General features: G+C 57.3%; 2 protein-coding genes across 2 annotated transcripts in view; both read right to left on the bottom strand.

Moving 5' to 3' along the window:
- Positions 1 to 897: 897 nt before the first annotated feature.
- LOC119096384 (procollagen-lysine,2-oxoglutarate 5-dioxygenase) lies at positions 898 to 3,363 on the bottom strand. The gene is made up of 3 exons (XM_037219256.1): positions 3,096 to 3,363; positions 2,302 to 2,430; positions 898 to 1,426 (listed from the first exon to the last, which is right to left on the bottom strand). Exons 1-3 carry the CDS (start codon positions 3,189 to 3,191, stop codon positions 1,265 to 1,267), a joined length of 387 nt encoding a protein of 128 aa, XP_037075151.1. The 5' UTR covers positions 3,192 to 3,363; the 3' UTR covers positions 898 to 1,264.
- Positions 3,364 to 4,085: 722 nt separating this feature from the next.
- LOC119096383 (procollagen-lysine,2-oxoglutarate 5-dioxygenase 1-like) overlaps positions 4,086 to 17,436 on the bottom strand; it is a 31,972-nt gene continuing 18,621 nt past the window's right edge. The window contains 6 exon segments of the mRNA XM_037219255.1: positions 4,086 to 5,012; positions 5,563 to 5,691; positions 6,980 to 7,126; positions 9,797 to 9,901; positions 10,469 to 10,651; positions 11,440 to 11,578. Of these exon segments, the coding sequence (XP_037075150.1) occupies positions 4,857 to 5,012; positions 5,563 to 5,691; positions 6,980 to 7,126; positions 9,797 to 9,901; positions 10,469 to 10,651; positions 11,440 to 11,578 (859 nt within the window). The 3' untranslated portion in view covers positions 4,086 to 4,856.

Here is a 17,436-nt window from a genome sequence, read left to right as displayed (position 1 = left end):
AGGCACGGATGTTCTCTACCAAGACGGCTTTGGTTGTGATCACCAGAGAGCACGCGGTCCAAACGCCAAGCCCTCACCGGGCTACGCATCCAGCGGCCATCGACGAAGCAGTGCACTGGACGGTCAGACAGGCAGTCGTCCATAGCGCGGTACAAAATTGAGGACATCGACTCTGACGACCACAAAAAAACTGCAGGTCATCCCGGTGGCCCGCCGCCGGAGAATCCCAGCAACTGGTGTGACGGGGCGGCCCGGAGGAGCGTCCCTCGGTGGCAAAATGTCAGAAGCCTCCTGGTCTCAGTGACCGTTGGGCTGCCTGCCGTCACACCTGCCGCGGTCCCCACACATGGCCGCGCTGAAGACGAGAATCGGCGACGGCCTGCTCGCAAGCTGCGGCCGTCCACAGGCGACGGCGCTTCCCCACAACTACTTAACGCTTCGCAGGATTGGTTGTCTTTGGTGTCGTGTGGCATGGCTCAAAAGATGCCTTAAGATCACATCAAACTGGGCGGGTGGTGCATACCACGCGTTGAACCTAGCCAGGCGTGCAGTCAATGCGAGGAATCACGAACGTGTCCACGCATTTCGACAGCGTTTTATCACGCATCGTATGTCGGGCAGCGGCCGATAGCTAGTTTCACGTAGCAGTAGTTCAGTCTAGGCAGTAGCAAAACTGCACGCACAAGATTGGAAAGTGTACATGTGATTTTCGTCTGCACGTTTTTTTCATGCAGCCCAGATGCGACTCTGCCTTTAAAGCTCGCCATCGTGGCACAATTACTGGGTGGCACAGCCACAGGCTACAGGTTGCGTAATTGAAGTGCCGCGTGCTTTACGGGTAGGTTTTACCCGAGGGCGGTTAATTTATTGTCGTTGGGGCTTTGCGACGTACTCGGCTGCTGAGGCTTTATGACATCGTCTGCCCCTCACCCTGGCAGGGAGGGCGGTGAATTCCGTGTAGGCCAAATGGAGGGAGCAGCAATTATTTCCTACAAGGTAATTAATTAGGCCTCCAACACATGTTATTTATCAGGACGTTTTCTAATTAATACTTTCGCCGCACAAAGTATGCAAAGCGACACCCATAACCATACCATTTACATAAACAAGCGAAAACAACTGTGTTGTAGTAACCCGGACGGTTTGTTTTCATAGCAGCGAAATAAACTCTGCACACACGACCACCACCCATCGCACACTTGCTTTGTGAAACTGGCTACGCTAACAGTAGCTGCACATAACTAGCCCGGCTGCGGCCAGCCAATCAGACGTCAGGGTCGACGAAAGAGACCATGATGTAGCGCGTGCCATTGGTGGTGGGCAGGCCCTGGTGCTCGTGCGTCAGCCGCCCCGGGTGCATCAGCATCCAGCCGAGACGGGAGTCGGTGACTGAGCAGTTGTAGCGCGTGAAGTAGCAGCCGCCTCCCTGCCAGCGTCACAGACGGGTCTCACCACCCGCCAGAAGTCGGGATGGATCATTTGGACCAGCCGAGGGCGGGCGCAGTCACCGACAGCAGCGCGCGCGGTGGCACATGTGGTCAGCTGGACCGTATTTAAGGTTGAGGAAAAGAAATCCGTTTCGGGGGCGTTCACTGGCAACGCTTTAGGGTTCATGATACACTGGGGTTAATATTGGGGTTTTCCAAGGTTAAGTGTGTGTGTGTGGGGGGGGGGGGGGGGCGCTCAGTTCTTTCCATAACCCAGTGTTTCCCGTTGCCTATACGTCATCCAGCAAGGAGCATGATTCCCCGATTTTCTGTCTTTCAAAAGAGTAAGAGCTTCGTAGCATCGCAGGCATTACTGTTCTCTGATTTACCATGACCGATAAAATGAGCACATCATGTGAACCGCACCCACGGAAAAAACGGTGTCGCTGAAAACATTACACTGGGGCTCACTTCTTAGGATAATTCCGCTAGAGCGGAACATCCGTTAAGGTTCCCCGACCCTCAGCCCCGCCCACCCACACCGCAGCCTTCCCCGAGCAGCAGCCTCGCCCAACCACACCGAAGCCTTCTCCGACCCCCAGCTCCGCCCACCCACACCGCAGCCGTCCTCAACTCCCAAGCCCGCCCACACACCGCAGCCTTCCCCGACCCTCAACCCCGCCTACCCACACCGCAGCCTTCCCCGACTCCCAACCCCACCCACTCACACCGCGGCCTTCCCCGACCCCCAACCCCGCCCACCCACACCGCAGCCTTCCCCGTCCCCCAGCCCCGCCCACCCACACCGCAGCCTTCTCTGACCCCCAGCGCCGCCCACCCACACCACGGCCTTCCCCAGCGGCGGTCGGCTGACCTCGTAGTCGATCCGGGGCCGGTTGAGGGCGATGTTGATGGTGTAGGTGGAGCTGTCGCAGTGGGGCCTCAGTTCGCGCTGAACGTCTGGCGTGTAGCGCACCACGAAGTTGGCGCCCGCGTACGGAGGCTGTTAGCAACGGAAATCAGAACCTGCGACACTGGGCGACAGACACTGTGCTTACCACGGACGAGCGGGAGACATGTGGCCAGCGTACTCTGCACAGGGCATCTCCGAATCCTTTACGCTCTGGACTACAAGGCGTGAGACATCTTTGTCAATATCAGACCAGCGGCTCACCCGGCCGACCAGCGTGGTTTACCACGTTGGGAGCGTGCTCGCAACCACGCAAGCTGTCGCTTCCCGTCCCGTGCTAACGGGCAGGAAAGGTCGCGAGCCCTTGGGCCGTAGTAGATGTATACGCCACCCAATGATGTGGCGATTGACGACCCAGTGAATTTAGGCCATGATGACGGCTACCCCGCCCCCCCCCCCCCCCGTGCTTTGGAACGACAAAATAGTGCGTTTCGGTCTGATCTTGTGGAGCATAAGTGCACGCCCATTGCCTGCGTTTCCACGAAGTTTATCCTCAACACATGCCTTACCTGATGCGTGCGAGGTGAATATTGCAGCTCTAGCACACGCTGGACGTCCCCAGCTCCCATCTTGTGCCCACTCTAACCACATGCAGACGGATGTCGTCGGTCGCCACATTACCGTAGCGTTCCGTGTCAGTTACGTAGTTCAGAAACCGAACGCGCATTCCAGTTCCGGTCTTCCTGCGCGGAACCCACCTCCCGAATGTGGCCGTTGAAGACCTTCTGCTGGAGCGGCATCACGAACTTGTGCAGTACCTCCAGCCACTTGTCGTAGAAGCCCACCTCCTCCATCTGGATGTCGTCGGTTGGCACCGGATCATACTGGATCAGGCGGCCCGTGTTCTGTTGGGAGCGACATCACTCACTGTCACCTCCAGCTCCAGTTGTCCTCACCTCTCCTCGGGTACCAGGGAGGAGAGAGAGCCTTCTGTCGAGGGCTGGGGGGAGGGCTTACTAATGATTTGTCAACATCGCAAATTTATATTTATGAATATTTATCAGAACAATATCAATGAAGATAATTACCGAACCACGGCCATCTTTAGAGCACGTGGGTGTCGTGCGGACACTCTGTCCAGCACCGTACCTACGGCGCTGAAGAGCACGCTTTAGAACAGAAGCACCGCGCCGCGGACGCGTCACGGACTACCCAAAATTACGACCAATGATATCCACGAGCAGACCTTTGCGCCGCATTGGGACGGCCTTGGCAAGTCGGCTTCACACAGTGACCCACGCATCAGTTCACTGTCGACTCAGGAAAAGACCCGTTGAGAGCTATGGGCTACCACCGGCCTCCCAAACGTTTGATACCGGGATCTTTTTCCATTCGCGCGCTGTCGCCACCTTGTGTTGCTGAGAATCGGCAGCGCTTCATCACCGATGCCTGCCCTCAGCTCATCAGCGCACAGACAAGGAGACGTACGCCGGTGGAATGCAGCTACTTACCACCTCGGCGTAGTGTAAGCCCGCATCGCTACAAACCTGATCGAGCGCTCCACAAATCCGGACCAGTGACCCAGGCCGCCCCGCCCCGAGATGCCCTATAAACCGTGCGCCTAGCCTGCCCAGAGAGCCGCTCCCAGCGGGAAGGGACACACCAGGGCGTCTCGCCTAAGCCGAGAGCCAGTCTCCGCAGCCGGAGGCGTGCCAGGGGCGCCGGCACACCACGCCAACAGACGCTGAGATGAGTAGGTCGTGTATTTGGAAGACACGGGCGAGCTGGCGGTGTAGCGCCGCCGCCGCACGCGGCCTGGCAGTGAGGGGACACAGTGTGGAGGAAGGTGGGAGCCGACGCTGACACACCAGCGTAAGCTACTCCGCTTTTACCACACCCGTGTCAGAAACAGGGAGGCACAGTACACAGGGCCGGGCGAAAAACACTCACATCTTACCGGCAAACAATCTCGTCGACGAATAATCTCAGCAAATGTGATACGACTCTCACACACAAGCATCTAAAAACGCGTCGATTCCGTACAAATAGATCGCGATTGCGCAATGGCCGTACCACAGTCCCAGAACATTGTTAGAAATATTAAAATCGCTTCACAGGGCGCTTAAAAAATATCGAAGCATTATTGCAATGCCATGGCTGCGGACCATTCATTTTGTGATACGTTCAGCCACGCCGGGTCGCACCTGCAAGTCAAAAAACGGTTGTGAAACAAAACTTTTCCCTAGAACCCTTCAGTAACAGCATTGTGCGAGAGCGATGCATCGACCCTGCGTCAGGACACTGAAGGGCATATAATCAATCTAAAGCGGCCGCAACGTGTCACCAGTGTAATGCCTCGGTCTCGCGCTGCACTCGGCGAGCCGCTAAACACGACAGCACACCAGCCTCGCCAGCAGACACACAGCACCAAACAATCCCCGCTGCCGGCTGGGTCGCCGGCCGGGCCGCCGGAGGCTCTCAGCGCGCCTCCTCGCCGCCGCCGCCGCCGCCGCCGCCGCTCACGGGTCGACGAACGAGATCATGATGTAGCGCGTGCCGGCCGTGGTGGGCAGGCCCTCGTGGAAGTGCGTCAGCCGGCCCGGATGCATGAGCACCCAGCCCGGACGCGAGTCCTTGACGGAGCAGTTGTAGCGCAGGAACCGGCAGCCGCCACCCTGCGGCGCGCGCGCGGCTCGGTCATGGAAGGCGGCGGCGAGCGGCCGGCGCCGCCGCGCGCTCAATCCGTCACAGTCACACACAGAGGGAGAGACTCGGCATCGTGACAGCAACGACACGGCACGAGCGCAGCATTCGCCGCTACCCGGCGTCATGGGAAGGGACCGTCAAGTGTAGAGGGTGCCCGGAGGTCAGTCGGCGTCATCACGCAGCAGCGAGGTCGGGTTGAGGACTCGGTGAGCGGCACCCTCATCAAATGGACTGTTCACTAAGTGATGAACTAAAATAGCCGCCATGAATTGGCACGGCAATTGGCAATTGGCAAAGCGGAATAAATCTCGAATCCCACTGGGCCAAAGGCTTGTCACCTGACCAACCACATCGCGCCTACACCCGCTGCCGTCAATGCAGCTCCGATGTGTCAGCAACCCGCCTCCAACCCCGTCTTGAGCACCCGTGCCGTAGTTCACCTCGCATCTGCCTGTACTCTCCCCTCCCCCTACTCCGCGCGCCTGCGCCAGAGACGGCAGGCGTCCGGCCGCGCGGTACCTGGTAGTCCACGCCGGGCTTGTTGAGCGCCACGTTGATAGTGTAGGTAGACGAGTCGTGGTGCGGCCGCAGCGACGGCTGCTCCTCCGGCTTGTAGCGCACCACGAAGTTCATCAGTGAGCGCGGCGGCTGGCGGGGGCGGGGCGTTCGGTCACCAGGGGGCGGCGGCGGCGGCGGACGCCGAGAGGGGGGGGGGGGGGGGACTGCCACCAGAGACGGCGCGGCACAGGTATGTGACATGTCACCAGACTTCTCACAACCTTTCTGGGTGGACACATGCCGATGGTGAGCAAGCAACCATGAAAGCGCCTCACCATATGCATACAAGTGCTGCAAGTGAAGGAAATCCCAACATCATCTTAAATAACTAAACCCGTCTCATATCGTGAAAACCAAATGTACGGCATCAGGCCTGAGCATGTCATCAGATTGAACGTGTGTAACAAGACGGACAAAGTCCGCTCACACGCAATGCTAATAATACAATGATTGGTGAAAGGACAGTCAGTGACGCCGTAGGAAATCAAATGCTTCACGTCACCCCAGTCGACCACCCACAAAGTAACAAGGTTCCTAATGTCAACCATCCGGGGAGCCGCCAGAAAATGCAATGCCGTCATGCCACCAGTGTCCTTAATAAATGGCTTTGCAGCCGCATGCAGTGCCCTGCAACCTAGAAAACAGTGACGTCGTGAGTCGGGGGACAAATTAAAAGCATTAAGTACAAATCACACTCCCATTCACATTTGGGGCTAGCCCCTGACCTGCAATACAAGAACTAATACGGAAAGATGTGCTCCCGATAACCAGCTGACGTTCTCACGCTAAACGCCGTTTGTTCCTAAAAAAATCACGAAGCTCACATGCACTGCACTCAGATATTACGAGCAGGTGCGCGAGACATATCAACGCACGTCCTTTACACTAGTACATCCGTAGATGCGCATCAGCTCGAGGCGAATCTGTACGGTGCTGAAGAAAGCCATAACCACCACAACCGCAGCTGACTCTGCTCCCACTAAACATGAGAACATCTCAGTGAGAGGCAGCGACGTTAGTCCGAGCTCGCCGACCGCCGCCGTCCCAGCAGCCGTCGTCTCCTCGCTGTCCACCGCCGTCCACTGCCGTCCCGCCACCACCACCGTCACCGCCGCCGCCACCACCGCGACGCTCCGTGCGCTCGTGCAGCCGCCGCCGCCGCCACCCGGCGCTTACTTGGCTCTCGTATCCCTCGAACACCTTGGCCTGCAGCGGCGACACGTAGTCGCGGAGCAGCGCCAGCCACTCGGTCTCCATGCCAATCTGCTTCATGTGAATGTCGCGAGTCGGCACCGACTCGTAGCCGCCCTCGAGCCGCACGTCCTGCAACACTCGGTCGAGGTCAGCCGCGCGCCGCCGCCGCCGCCACGGCACCCACGTTATGGAAGTAGCCGACGAAGAGCTTCTCCTGCATCGGTCGGACGTACTCCTTGAGCAGCAGCAGCCACTCGCGGTCGTAGCTGATCTGTTTCATGTGGATGTCGCGGGTGGGCACGTTCTCGTAGCCGCCGTCCAGCCGCTCGTCCTGGGGTCAGAGGTCACCGGGCGGCGCGTCACGGCGCGCAGGCGCGGACAGCAGAGGAAGAGCCCGCACCGACACCCGGACGACGCAGCTGTGAGATGCGCAGGGGGGGGGGGGGGGGAGCGAACGGCCAGCGCCGGAGCTGGAGCCAGCGTCAGAGAGCACTCTAGGCTTGCCAACGAATTTCGTGAGTTGAATACACTGATGTCTTTAACTTGATGTTTGAAGGGAAAAACAAAGACATTCTTAGGGCACGGTTGTGGTAAGTTTCGCACCCGTGCCAAAATGAGAATAGTTTCATGACTGTCAATCAAAGCGTTCGAAATTTTCGCGGTGAGCCTGGATCTGCGTCAATCACAGCAGCTGTGTCGATGTTGAGACAGGTCGACAGAACAAGAACGAGTGCATGGCAGCATTCCCATGAGTAAGAAGAGACGTGCACCGATAAAAAAACATGCATTGGCCACAGACAGCTTGGTCAACAAACTGCTGCAATATCTGGCCTGGCATACTATTAACAGAAGATTGGCAACGGAACTATTTATCACGAAAACGAATACCGGAACAAAAGCAAGAGCCTTACCCAAACAGGACATTGTACCACACCGAATTATTTTAAACCCCGCACCTAACTGAGACAAGGTAAAGTTACGTTTCCCAGCGACGTCTATTATCTTTGTGGTCACCATTCGCTAGCACTGAATAACACCTTTGCATGATAAACGTCACTTACTACAAAACCAAAGTTGATAAAGTCCCCATTTACAGGGTCCCTATTCCGATTCACATATTTGGAGTTTCGGCCAGTTTGGATCTGAACTGAACGAAGCATGTCAAGTGGCAATGTCGGTCAGCACGTCCCAGGCCGCGCAGCGGTCAGCCAAACCCACCACCGTAACGTGAGTAAGCCATCACGTACCTGCGTCGGTCACAGGTCACGGGTCACGTCACAGGTCAGCTGTGCTAGCCGCGTTAGAAAGTCGGGGAAAGTCGGGGAAGTAGAGCCGCGAGGTCGAACGAAAGCGCCGCGAACAGCAATAGCCGTTAAGAAACGTATCTCGCGATATCGAAGAGGGAGAAGTCTCGCAAAGACATTCTGAAGTATCTCTGAAGGATGTTCAGAGGTAGCTCAAGAGCATGCGTAAGTACAGTCAGGATGGACTGTGCACGACAAGTTGCCACCCTCCTGGACAGTGGCCAGACATCAGAAAAGTGTCACCGGCAATGAAAACGTAACTACTTCCGCGTGCATCGTCGGCATTAAACATTTCTTGCGAACCGATCAAAAATTGCCATTGAAGTCTCAATCCCATCATCTGCAGTGGTGGCATCGACACGGTCATGTCCTTGGCAAGGTCAAGTGTGCTACACAGCACATGTGTAACAAACGCATGACCAACAGCACGTACATTCACATTACATCTGCCACGCCATTTCCTCCAAGATGAGTGTTGTTGCCGTTTTACGCCAATTAAATACTAAGCACGGCCTTGACACATAACCAACGTTGATCCATGATTAGATAGAAGGAAAGTGTTACGAGTTCACAAGCTTTTACGCTGCGTTATCGACCTTCAACGTACCAAGAGGAATTGGTAAAACAAAGTTATGGAGCAAAAATTGGTTACATGGAAATTAGTTGTAAACAACTATAATGTACCCTCTTGAAATTTTTGACACTTCCAGCTCTGCGTGACACGTGATTACAAGCCGTTCCATCAGGACACTACCCAGCCAGTTCAGCAGGATCGGTAAACATTTGGCGAAATATACAAATACGCAGGCCTTGCTTGGCCTGAATATTAGTTGCCTGAACCAAAATATGCATCGTAGCCGAGAAAAATCAATGCACGTGACGAAAACACATCTGGGTTGTTACCTTATCACGACATTGACTACACCGCACTACCGCGGAAAACTGATTAACTCGTTGACTCCCCTGCCTCTGTTGACTACTCTGAATCTGTTGACTATTCTAGCTCTGTTGACTACCCTGCCACCGCTGACTTTTCCGCACACTGAACTCTTCTGGCCCTCTTCATCCAAGAAAAGGGGCCTCAGCTGCTACAACCAATGTCAGGATAAACTTATCCAGTTTAAATGAACTTCGTTTACAACTAAAAAAAAAACTGCCGGCGCGGAAGTCTTCTACATGTTGAGCGTTACCCTGTCGTGTTCACAGTCCCACAGTCGCCCGCCTGTCCGGCTGCGTCATCACCGCATCTCTCGGCTTTGTCTCCGTCCGCGGCGACCTGTCTCTGCCTGTCCAATGTGTCAGCCTCCAAGCGGATCGTGTCACACCAGCCCGAAGTTTGAGCCTGACACCCCTCCGTGTCAGTCTGAGCCTGACACCACTCTGTGTCGGTGTTACGGCGTCTGAGCCTGACAGCCCTCGGTGTCAGTGTCACGGCGTTCTGCCTGGCCCGGAATCTGAGCCTGACACCCCTCAGTGTTGGTGTCACGGAGTCTCACCAGGCTGGTGTCTGAGCCCGGAACTACTCGGTGTCAGTGTCACGGCGTCTGGGCCTGACATCCCTCGGTGTTAGTGTCATGGGGTCTCACCAATTCGGTGTAAGAATCTGACACCCTTTAGTGTCAGTGTCACGGCGTCTCACCGGTCCGGCGTCTGAGCCTGACATCCCAGCCGCCCTCGGCCGGTCGGCGGACTCTCACCTCGTTGGTGCCGGACGACCACTGGCCATAGTCCTCCATGGTGTCAATCAGCTCGCGGCAGAACCGCTCCGTCACCAGCGGGAACCAGAACACGTCCGGGCAGGGCTGCGGCGAGCGCGGCGCCCCATCAGGCATGTAGCGACGCCGGTAGCGCGGCGGGCCGCTGGGATCGGCGGCTCCGCCGCCTGCCCCCAACGCCAGGGGGTCGGAGCGAGGGACGGCATCGGGGGAGCACGGCGGGACTGGACCGACCCGCCGCGCTGCCAGGAGACTCAGCTGGGGCACGCCCGCTCGACCTAGCGGCCGGTGTGCGCGGGCCGGACCGCGGAGCCGGCCCGTCACGCCGGCCAGCCGGGGCACACTTCGGCGCTCGGCCGCCCCACGATCCACACGCCCTGGCCTCTGACCAGCAGTGGAGAGGCAGCTGCAGCTCGAAAGATACCGACATCTCGCTCGAACCCAGCGCAATGACCACGTGACATGACAAGCCGGAAAATCCCATCACCGACACGCGAAGCCGTCGCGTCGCGCGGTTGGAGACGTCCACAGACGCGCGGTTGGAGACCGCCACAGACGCGCGGGTGGTGACTGCCATAGACGCACGGGTGGTGGCCGCCACAGACGCCCGGTTGGAGACCGCCACAGACGCGCGGTTGGGCGGCGACCGCTCACCATTTCGTTCTGCGTGTCCTTGTCGAGCGCATGCGAGTAGTTGGGGTGGAGATAGCGGTGCTCCCAGTCCCAGCGGTTCTCCGTGATCTGCCACATCTCGTTGAACAGATGCGTGGTCTCGAACGCGTCCGTCGAGACCAGGTGACCGAAGCTGGCGCGGTTCGACACGTACATGAACTTGTCCTGCGGGTGCGCACGGGGCCGCAGGGTCACATCGCCGGCCCGGGACGGAGTCCCCGCCAAATGGCGGCACGGCGGGGGCGCTCCTCGCGTACACGCCGTCGTCGTGCTCAGCTCGCGACCTGACGATCCCAGCCGGGGTTTAAAGCGCCCCCACTGATCCCCAGTGACAGCTTCACAAGTCGGGATCTAATCGGCCCTTTATAGGTCTCTCCCCGCGGTTTTGTCAACTTGGTTGCCGTGATGATTGCTTTGAGTTCTTGCGTGATGCGCAGTAAGCAACACGAGTTCTAAGCGTGTGTGTTTTGCGAGTGTGAACCCAGAAATCTCAGCTGAGACCAGATGGAAAAATGCAGCAGGCTGAGGGCGGGAGTGAATGTCAGGCCAAGACGTTCAATCCTCACATGGTAACATTACCGCGTCACAACGTTGGCCGGTGCTCTACACCATAAAAAAATCCCGGGCTCATTGAAAACGGCCTGGATGGAACAATACTCAGCACAGCTGCTGGCTGCCGCAATGGTGAGATGATCCGTTCGAACGTGGTTTGCGGCGAATCGAGCACTGGGTCACCTGCCCCGAGCACGTAGTCACGGAAAACACCCAGGTAAGTTACCAAAGACCACAAACTACAGCCGTTCTGCACGTCCGTCAAAAACCCCACAACCTGCAAAAGACAACTTCCAACGCGGAAGCCATGCACAGCCAGGCTTTACAACTCAACGTCACACGACGCGCGCCCGCCCGTTCTGAAGCGCACCGGGCCGGCAGACGGGCGCCTGTCCACTCACCGCGTCCCGCAAGTTCTCGCAGAAGGCCATGTCGGCGTCCAGCAGGTTGTTGATATAGTTGGGCCGTGTCTTCTCGTCGTCCAGCACGGCCCGCTTGATGAGGTAGCAGACCGAGATATACGGCACGTTCCAGATGCCCCTGCCGGCAGCGAACGAATCCTTGAACACAGGGGTGTCACTTTCTGAAATCGGTCGGGGGGGGGGGACTCAGCCGAAAAGGCTGACTTAACCCACCCCAAGCATGAGTTGTCCCCGGATTTCGGTCAGATCGGTTTGCGTCTTCGATGTCAACATAACAAAGTTGCTTGCTGTTTCGTAGATTCAACATGGTTTTCCTTCTGAGGAATGACTTCCCATTTCGAGTGGCTGTAAGCTGCCTTTTGTGAATGGCTTGATATGGGGTGAAAATCACAGAAAAAAACATCTAACTAAATCTTAGTAAAGGATCACGGATGACTACCGCGGCCGCTGACCGTGTTGTACAACCACCACAACCGCGATTATGCGACAAACACAGTAGCAGCTGTTGGGGAGAAAATTCGTTAACTTGTATCTGGGTCACCATGTACTTTTTAAAGCTGCCGCATATTGCAGTCAATTGTCCTTTATCCTGACTCAGGCGCTATCCTTTGAAAAAAATTGCCAAACATTTGCTGTCTGACATAACATATGAAGGCGTTAGCGTGATAACAACATTATAGGTACCTACAGTATATTATTGAGTAAAAAATTAGCATGGAACCAAAAGTGATGTGTTTAGGTACCTACTACCTGGTATACCAATAGTTAAGATAATCATTCCGCATTAGTTTGTACTTCCTCTTTGCTCAAATACATTGCGGGGGTTAGGTGGAGCCTGGGGGTGGGGGTGGGGGTGTGGGTGGGAGCTCAGCCCCCCCCCCCCCCCCCCCCCCAAGTACAGAAAGTGGAACTTCTGCTTGTACACTCGAAAGCTGCTGACCAAAGCAATCAGCTCAAAGGTCAAATGTTGAAGTCAGGCTAAGGCCAAAAGCCGGTCAGGCCAAGGTCAGTTATCAGTCGGCTATGTACGAATAGATCCCCCAAAACCGCCAGTGTCCACCGTGTGCAAATAATACAATGATGTTTAAAGGCAACTCGACGGAGAAACCGTCCTAAAGATCCACCCGCCCATCCGATCCCATTAACCTTCCATAACCCAACCAACGGAGTCTTCCACAATCTCACAAACGGGCCGAACAGAAAGACGCACTTCGGCACGTCTCCCTGCCGAGTGCTTTGTCTTGAGCCGGGAGCGGGTGTTTTGCCTGATGCGTAGACGTTTGGCCGCGGTCCGGCCGACGCCGTCCCTAAGTGCGGCGGCGCCGGCGCCTGCTCAGTGAGCCGGCGCCCACAGCCGGGGATGGAGCTTCCGCGCGCGCTGCTGGCCGCCGGGGCGCTGGCGCTGGCGCTGGCGCTCTGGCCGGCGCCAAGCGGCGCCAGCCTGCACCTGCCCAGCCGGGACCTGTGGCGCAAGTCGTCCGTGTGGCGGCTCGTGCCGCAGCAGCACGAGTACCCGCACCACCGCAACGAGTTCATCACGCCCGGCAAGCCGCTGGAAGGCGCCAAGCGACGCAGGCGACTACGGGACCCCGACAAGGTGGGCCTCCTGGTGCTGTCGCACAGAACTGGGCGGGACTCATGCCAACTCGACCAGGGCTCACCCAAAACTGACGGGTGAGCCTGCTCAGGACGCCAAGTACCATGCAGACTGGCTTCACCGACGCTGCCAACTGCAGGCTTCCCATCGTATTCCCACCCCAATGCTCTGAACATCGCGTGGTGCCGTCCGACCTGACGTGATGTACCCCAAATAGGACCTGACCCAAGCCTGCCTCAGACTCCCGTAGTATCACAGACCCTCTCGAGGGCCCTGGCCGGGACTAACAATGGACCCCTGACCGGACATGGGCCGTCTCCAGGTCCGCATCACCCAATCGTCCCACTACGAGCTCAAGTACACGCTGGGCCGCAAGATCGTCTTCATCTGCGTGGCCAAGGGTCGGCCTAGGCCCCAGATCACCTGGTTCAAGGACGGCATTGAGCTGTACGCCCACAACTTCTTCAAGGTACGCCGCGCCACCGTTCAGAGGCGTGGCGACCGGACGCGCCTGTACCTGCTGAGCACCAACACCGTGTCTGACCAAATGTCCGCCCGCTGGCTTCCGTTGCGGGGACATCATTGTTTGGGTTTCTCACGCAGCATGAATCGAGGTTTTATCGTGCATGAGAACTTGACATGAGCTAGCGACACAGTTCAGTCTAAGCCCCTGTTAGGTCAGCCTTGATATATTCCGTGTAAGTTTAGTATAAAGTTTAAACGTTTAATCTACCAACAGAATTTCAACTTCCAGTGCAGAAGCAACGGTTTCTTCTTGGGTACTTCTTGTGTACTTGCCGGGGTAGAGCTTCGTGTGACAAACGTGCCCAGGTCTGGGTCGCAGCTTTCATTCGCGCACCATACTCACACAGCTACCTGCTCGACTGGGACTGAGTGGCGCGCCGACGTCAAGCCCGACCGACGACAGAGCACCTCTGTCCTCAGCTGCACGAGTGGCAGATCGGCAAGCAGCGCTTCAAATCAAAGATGGAGATCGACCCGGCCACCCCGATGGACGTGGGATTCTACGAGTGCGTGGCGGACAACTTCCACTCGGTGGACATCCGCGGCTTCCGCACCGAATACACCGCCTCGTGAGTACCTGCGTGGTGGACAACTTCAGCTTGGTGGACATCCGCGGCTTCCGCACCGAATACACCGCCTCGTGAGTACCTGCGTGGTGGACAACTTCAGCTTGGTGGACATCCGCGGCCTCCGTACCGAGTACACCGCCTCGTGAGTACCTGCGTGGTGGACAACTTCCACTCGGTGGACATCCGCGGCTTACGTACCGAGTACACCGCCTCGTGAGTACCTGCGTGGTGGACAACTTCCACTCGGTGGACATCCGCGGCTTCCGTACCGAGTACACCGCCTCGTGAGTACCTGGTACACCGCGCGCTGCGTCGGCCGGCCTACTCTGACCGCCGGCTGCAGCACGACCGCGGGGAGAACTGCGTCACTTTCGGCGCCGCCGCCGGGGTCGGCCCTCCGTGGGCCGCGGCGGCGCCGGGACGGACCTCGCCGCCGCCGCCTACTGACGCTGCTCCCCTCCTCCACAGGATCGTCATGGAGCCCCGCGCCGGCTGACAGGGTCACCGCCACCGCCGCCGCCGCCGCCGCCGCCGACAGCGGTGAGTGACGAGGGAGGTCGGGGAGGACCGGCGTCGCCCCGGCGCCGGCCCGGAGTCACGTGCTGCGGCACGGCAGCGCGCGCCGACGCTCCACTACCCGACAGATGTCGCAGCTCACGGTTTGTTCCCGTGCTCGTTCACTCCAGCTGGCTGCGCACCACGGAACCAAGCCGCGCACCGGATACCGCTGGCCGTTTCCTGCCTCATATCCCGACCTCAACCGAGCGCGTGACAGCTACTGACATCTCCTGACAGCCGTCAGTCATCATCGGTCAGTGAGGCGCCCCGACAGCTCGAGCTCGCCGCCGTTCTGGCACCGACTCCCAGGGCGTTTGTCTCCGTCCGCAGGGCGACGCTGGGTTCGGGAACGTGGCCTGGAGCTCAGGAATACGCCGGCCGACAGGGTCCAGGGTGCTGAAGACACGGGGCCGACGCTGCCTCGCGATGACCTCAGCCGCGTCACGACGGCCGCCGCTGCGTCACGACTGACACCGGCGAGCCACAGCGTCTGCGCGGTACGCAGGGGCAGTGGTCGCGACGCCCTGATGTGCCGTGGTCGCATTACTACAGCGCGCCGGGGTCAGCCCAATACTTCAGAGGTCATGCCAAACAGGTTTGTTCCCGTACTGAGCAGACGTATCGTCATCACCCACCACAGCTAGCTCAGCGCAATCATGAGTGTCTCCATCCAATATCATTAATATAAAAGCATAGATTTCCCGTTTGTTTTGGTTGGAGCATGTACTCCGCATCGTGGGGAGAGAGAGCGGATAAAGTTGTTGAAATCAGCGGCTATCAATAGCACCGCTTCAAATATAATCTATTCCAACACAATTTAATATATACCTAATCGTTGCGCTCTTCATCAACAGCAAACGGTATTCGTTGAAATATAAAGAAAATATAACTGACATTTCATACAACGAATAGTCGGAGTACAGCACCACAAGTGCACCCTTCAACACCACGTTAAACGCAAACCATACCTCAAAAAGAACCTGTTATTAAAATCGATATATAAAACAGGTCGATATGATCAACAGATAGTGATTGTGAAAAAGCATCGATGCGATGGAGAGGATCAGCAGTCATGGTTCAATGAGAAAACAACGGACCCTTATTTCACACGGCACATGTATGGTGGCAGCAGAGCCGTCCGTCATGAAAAATGTCGGCGATTTATTTGGAACAAGCGGCAAGTGATTGCCACTTTATGCCGACGCCATTTCGCTCAGAACAATGAGCAACAAATCAGCGCTAACAATCCCACCCCATTTCGGTCAACTGGGTGTTTTATCACGGTCGCGTCCTAATCCAGGCCGAGGAGGAGCGGTAACAGTCAACCCGAGTGACACAACCAAACAAGAAGATATCTCAAACGAATCTGAACTGAGCAATGCGAACCGCTTTACCCTTAGATTTCCGTCCTAACTGGCACAAGGGGAATCTACCAAATCAAAACATAAACGTTTATCAAACTTCCTACAGTACCCTAAATGAAAGCTGTTTTTAGTTGATATGTCAAAGGGGGCAAAAAAAACTGCACAACACTCAGGACGAATGACGATTTTCGTCGTTAGCAGACAATCGAGATCGTAACTCGTTGCTTTCTCCGCCAAGCGTACCGCTGCTCGGTGTCCGATTACTGGAGCTGGCCGTCCCCGGGTCCGACCCGGGGTCCGAGGCGCCCCCCTCCCCCTCCCCACCCCATCGCCAGGTTCGCGGAAGGCCGCCCTCCGAATCAGAACACGACACACTGAGGCCCGGCGCAAGCATAACGAGGAAGTGGTCAATTGTCGGCAATCGCTCTCCATTGTGGCGCAGACGGCGGGGCTCTGGCGGCGCCAGCTGGCCAGAACTCACTCAGCTAGTCAGAGCTCGCTCAGCTGGTCAGAGCTCGCTCAGCTGGTCAGAGCTCGCCCAGCTGGTCATAGCTATCAGTTGCCGGAGCTCGACAACCTCGGCTGCGGAAGCGCAGGAAGAGGGGAGGGGGAGGGGCACAGGGGACACGTGCCTTCTCCTTAGGTTCCGAGGGGCCATTTGGGCCCCCCGGAACCTTAGACTAAGCATCCGATTTGAGGGCCCACAGGGCCCGAAAGGTCGACCGGAAGTTGTATTCAGGGGTCCCGGCCCACAGAGCCGGGCCCTCTAATGCCAGTCAGAGGGCTCTCCGCTCTGATCAGGGGTTCCCTGAGTCGATAAGGGTCCATATGTAGGTCAGCCATCACCAGTAACGCACAGTCTGCTACGCGGCGGCATGGGCCTAAGAGCCCATTCCGTACGCAGGGACAAAGCCGGAGCTAGTTATTAACATTGGTCGGGGTCGCAGCGTGTATCAGGACCCCACAGCGCCTAACGGGGGCCCTGTGTTGGCAAGGAGTCTCGAGTCAGCCAGAAGCAGTGTTCGAGATGGTCTGAAGAGCCTCAAGGGGGCTCGCCGGGTCGACAATCAAAGGCCCCATCGGAGGATCTAAGGGCACGAAGGGCTTATCGGAGTCTAATTCAGAGGCCCCGGCCTGCGGGGTCAGGCCCTCAAATGGCAGTCAGGGAGCCCTTGGAGCCTATCAGGGACACCCTGAGTCAACTTTGCGAGCATTTGCGAGCGCGCTTGTTCCAAATAAATTACGGCACATTATTTGCATCACTATCGATTCTGGTTGAATATTGGATTGTCTATTTCCGTCAACGATGCGCCCTGCCCTTGCAGACCTCTGGCTGCGCGTCTGGCCAGCTGGTCCGAGGTCA

The sequence above is a fragment of the Pollicipes pollicipes genome, unplaced genomic scaffold (assembly GCF_011947565.3).
Source record: "Pollicipes pollicipes isolate AB1234 unplaced genomic scaffold, Ppol_2.1 Scaffold_4295;HRSCAF=5057_pilon_pilon_pilon, whole genome shotgun sequence".
Taxonomy (NCBI): domain Eukaryota; kingdom Metazoa; phylum Arthropoda; class Thecostraca; order Pollicipedomorpha; family Pollicipedidae; genus Pollicipes; species Pollicipes pollicipes.
This window is presented reverse-complemented; position numbering and strand designations above follow the sequence as displayed.

Bases quoted from the DNA above. Each gene is read 5' to 3' on its own strand.
- LOC119096384 (XM_037219256.1), bottom strand. From the start codon at position 3,191: ATGGAGGAGGTGGGCTTCTACGACAAGTGGCTGGAGGTACTGCACAAG. The intron at 2,431-3,095 runs GTGGGTTCCGCG...CGTTGCTAACAG, and splicing joins TCAACGGCCACATTCGGGAG to CCTCCGTACGCGGGCGCCAA. The intron at 1,427-2,301 runs GTCAGCCGACCG...TGACGCTGGCAG, and splicing joins GGCCCCGGATCGACTACGAG to GGAGGCGGCTGCTACTTCAC.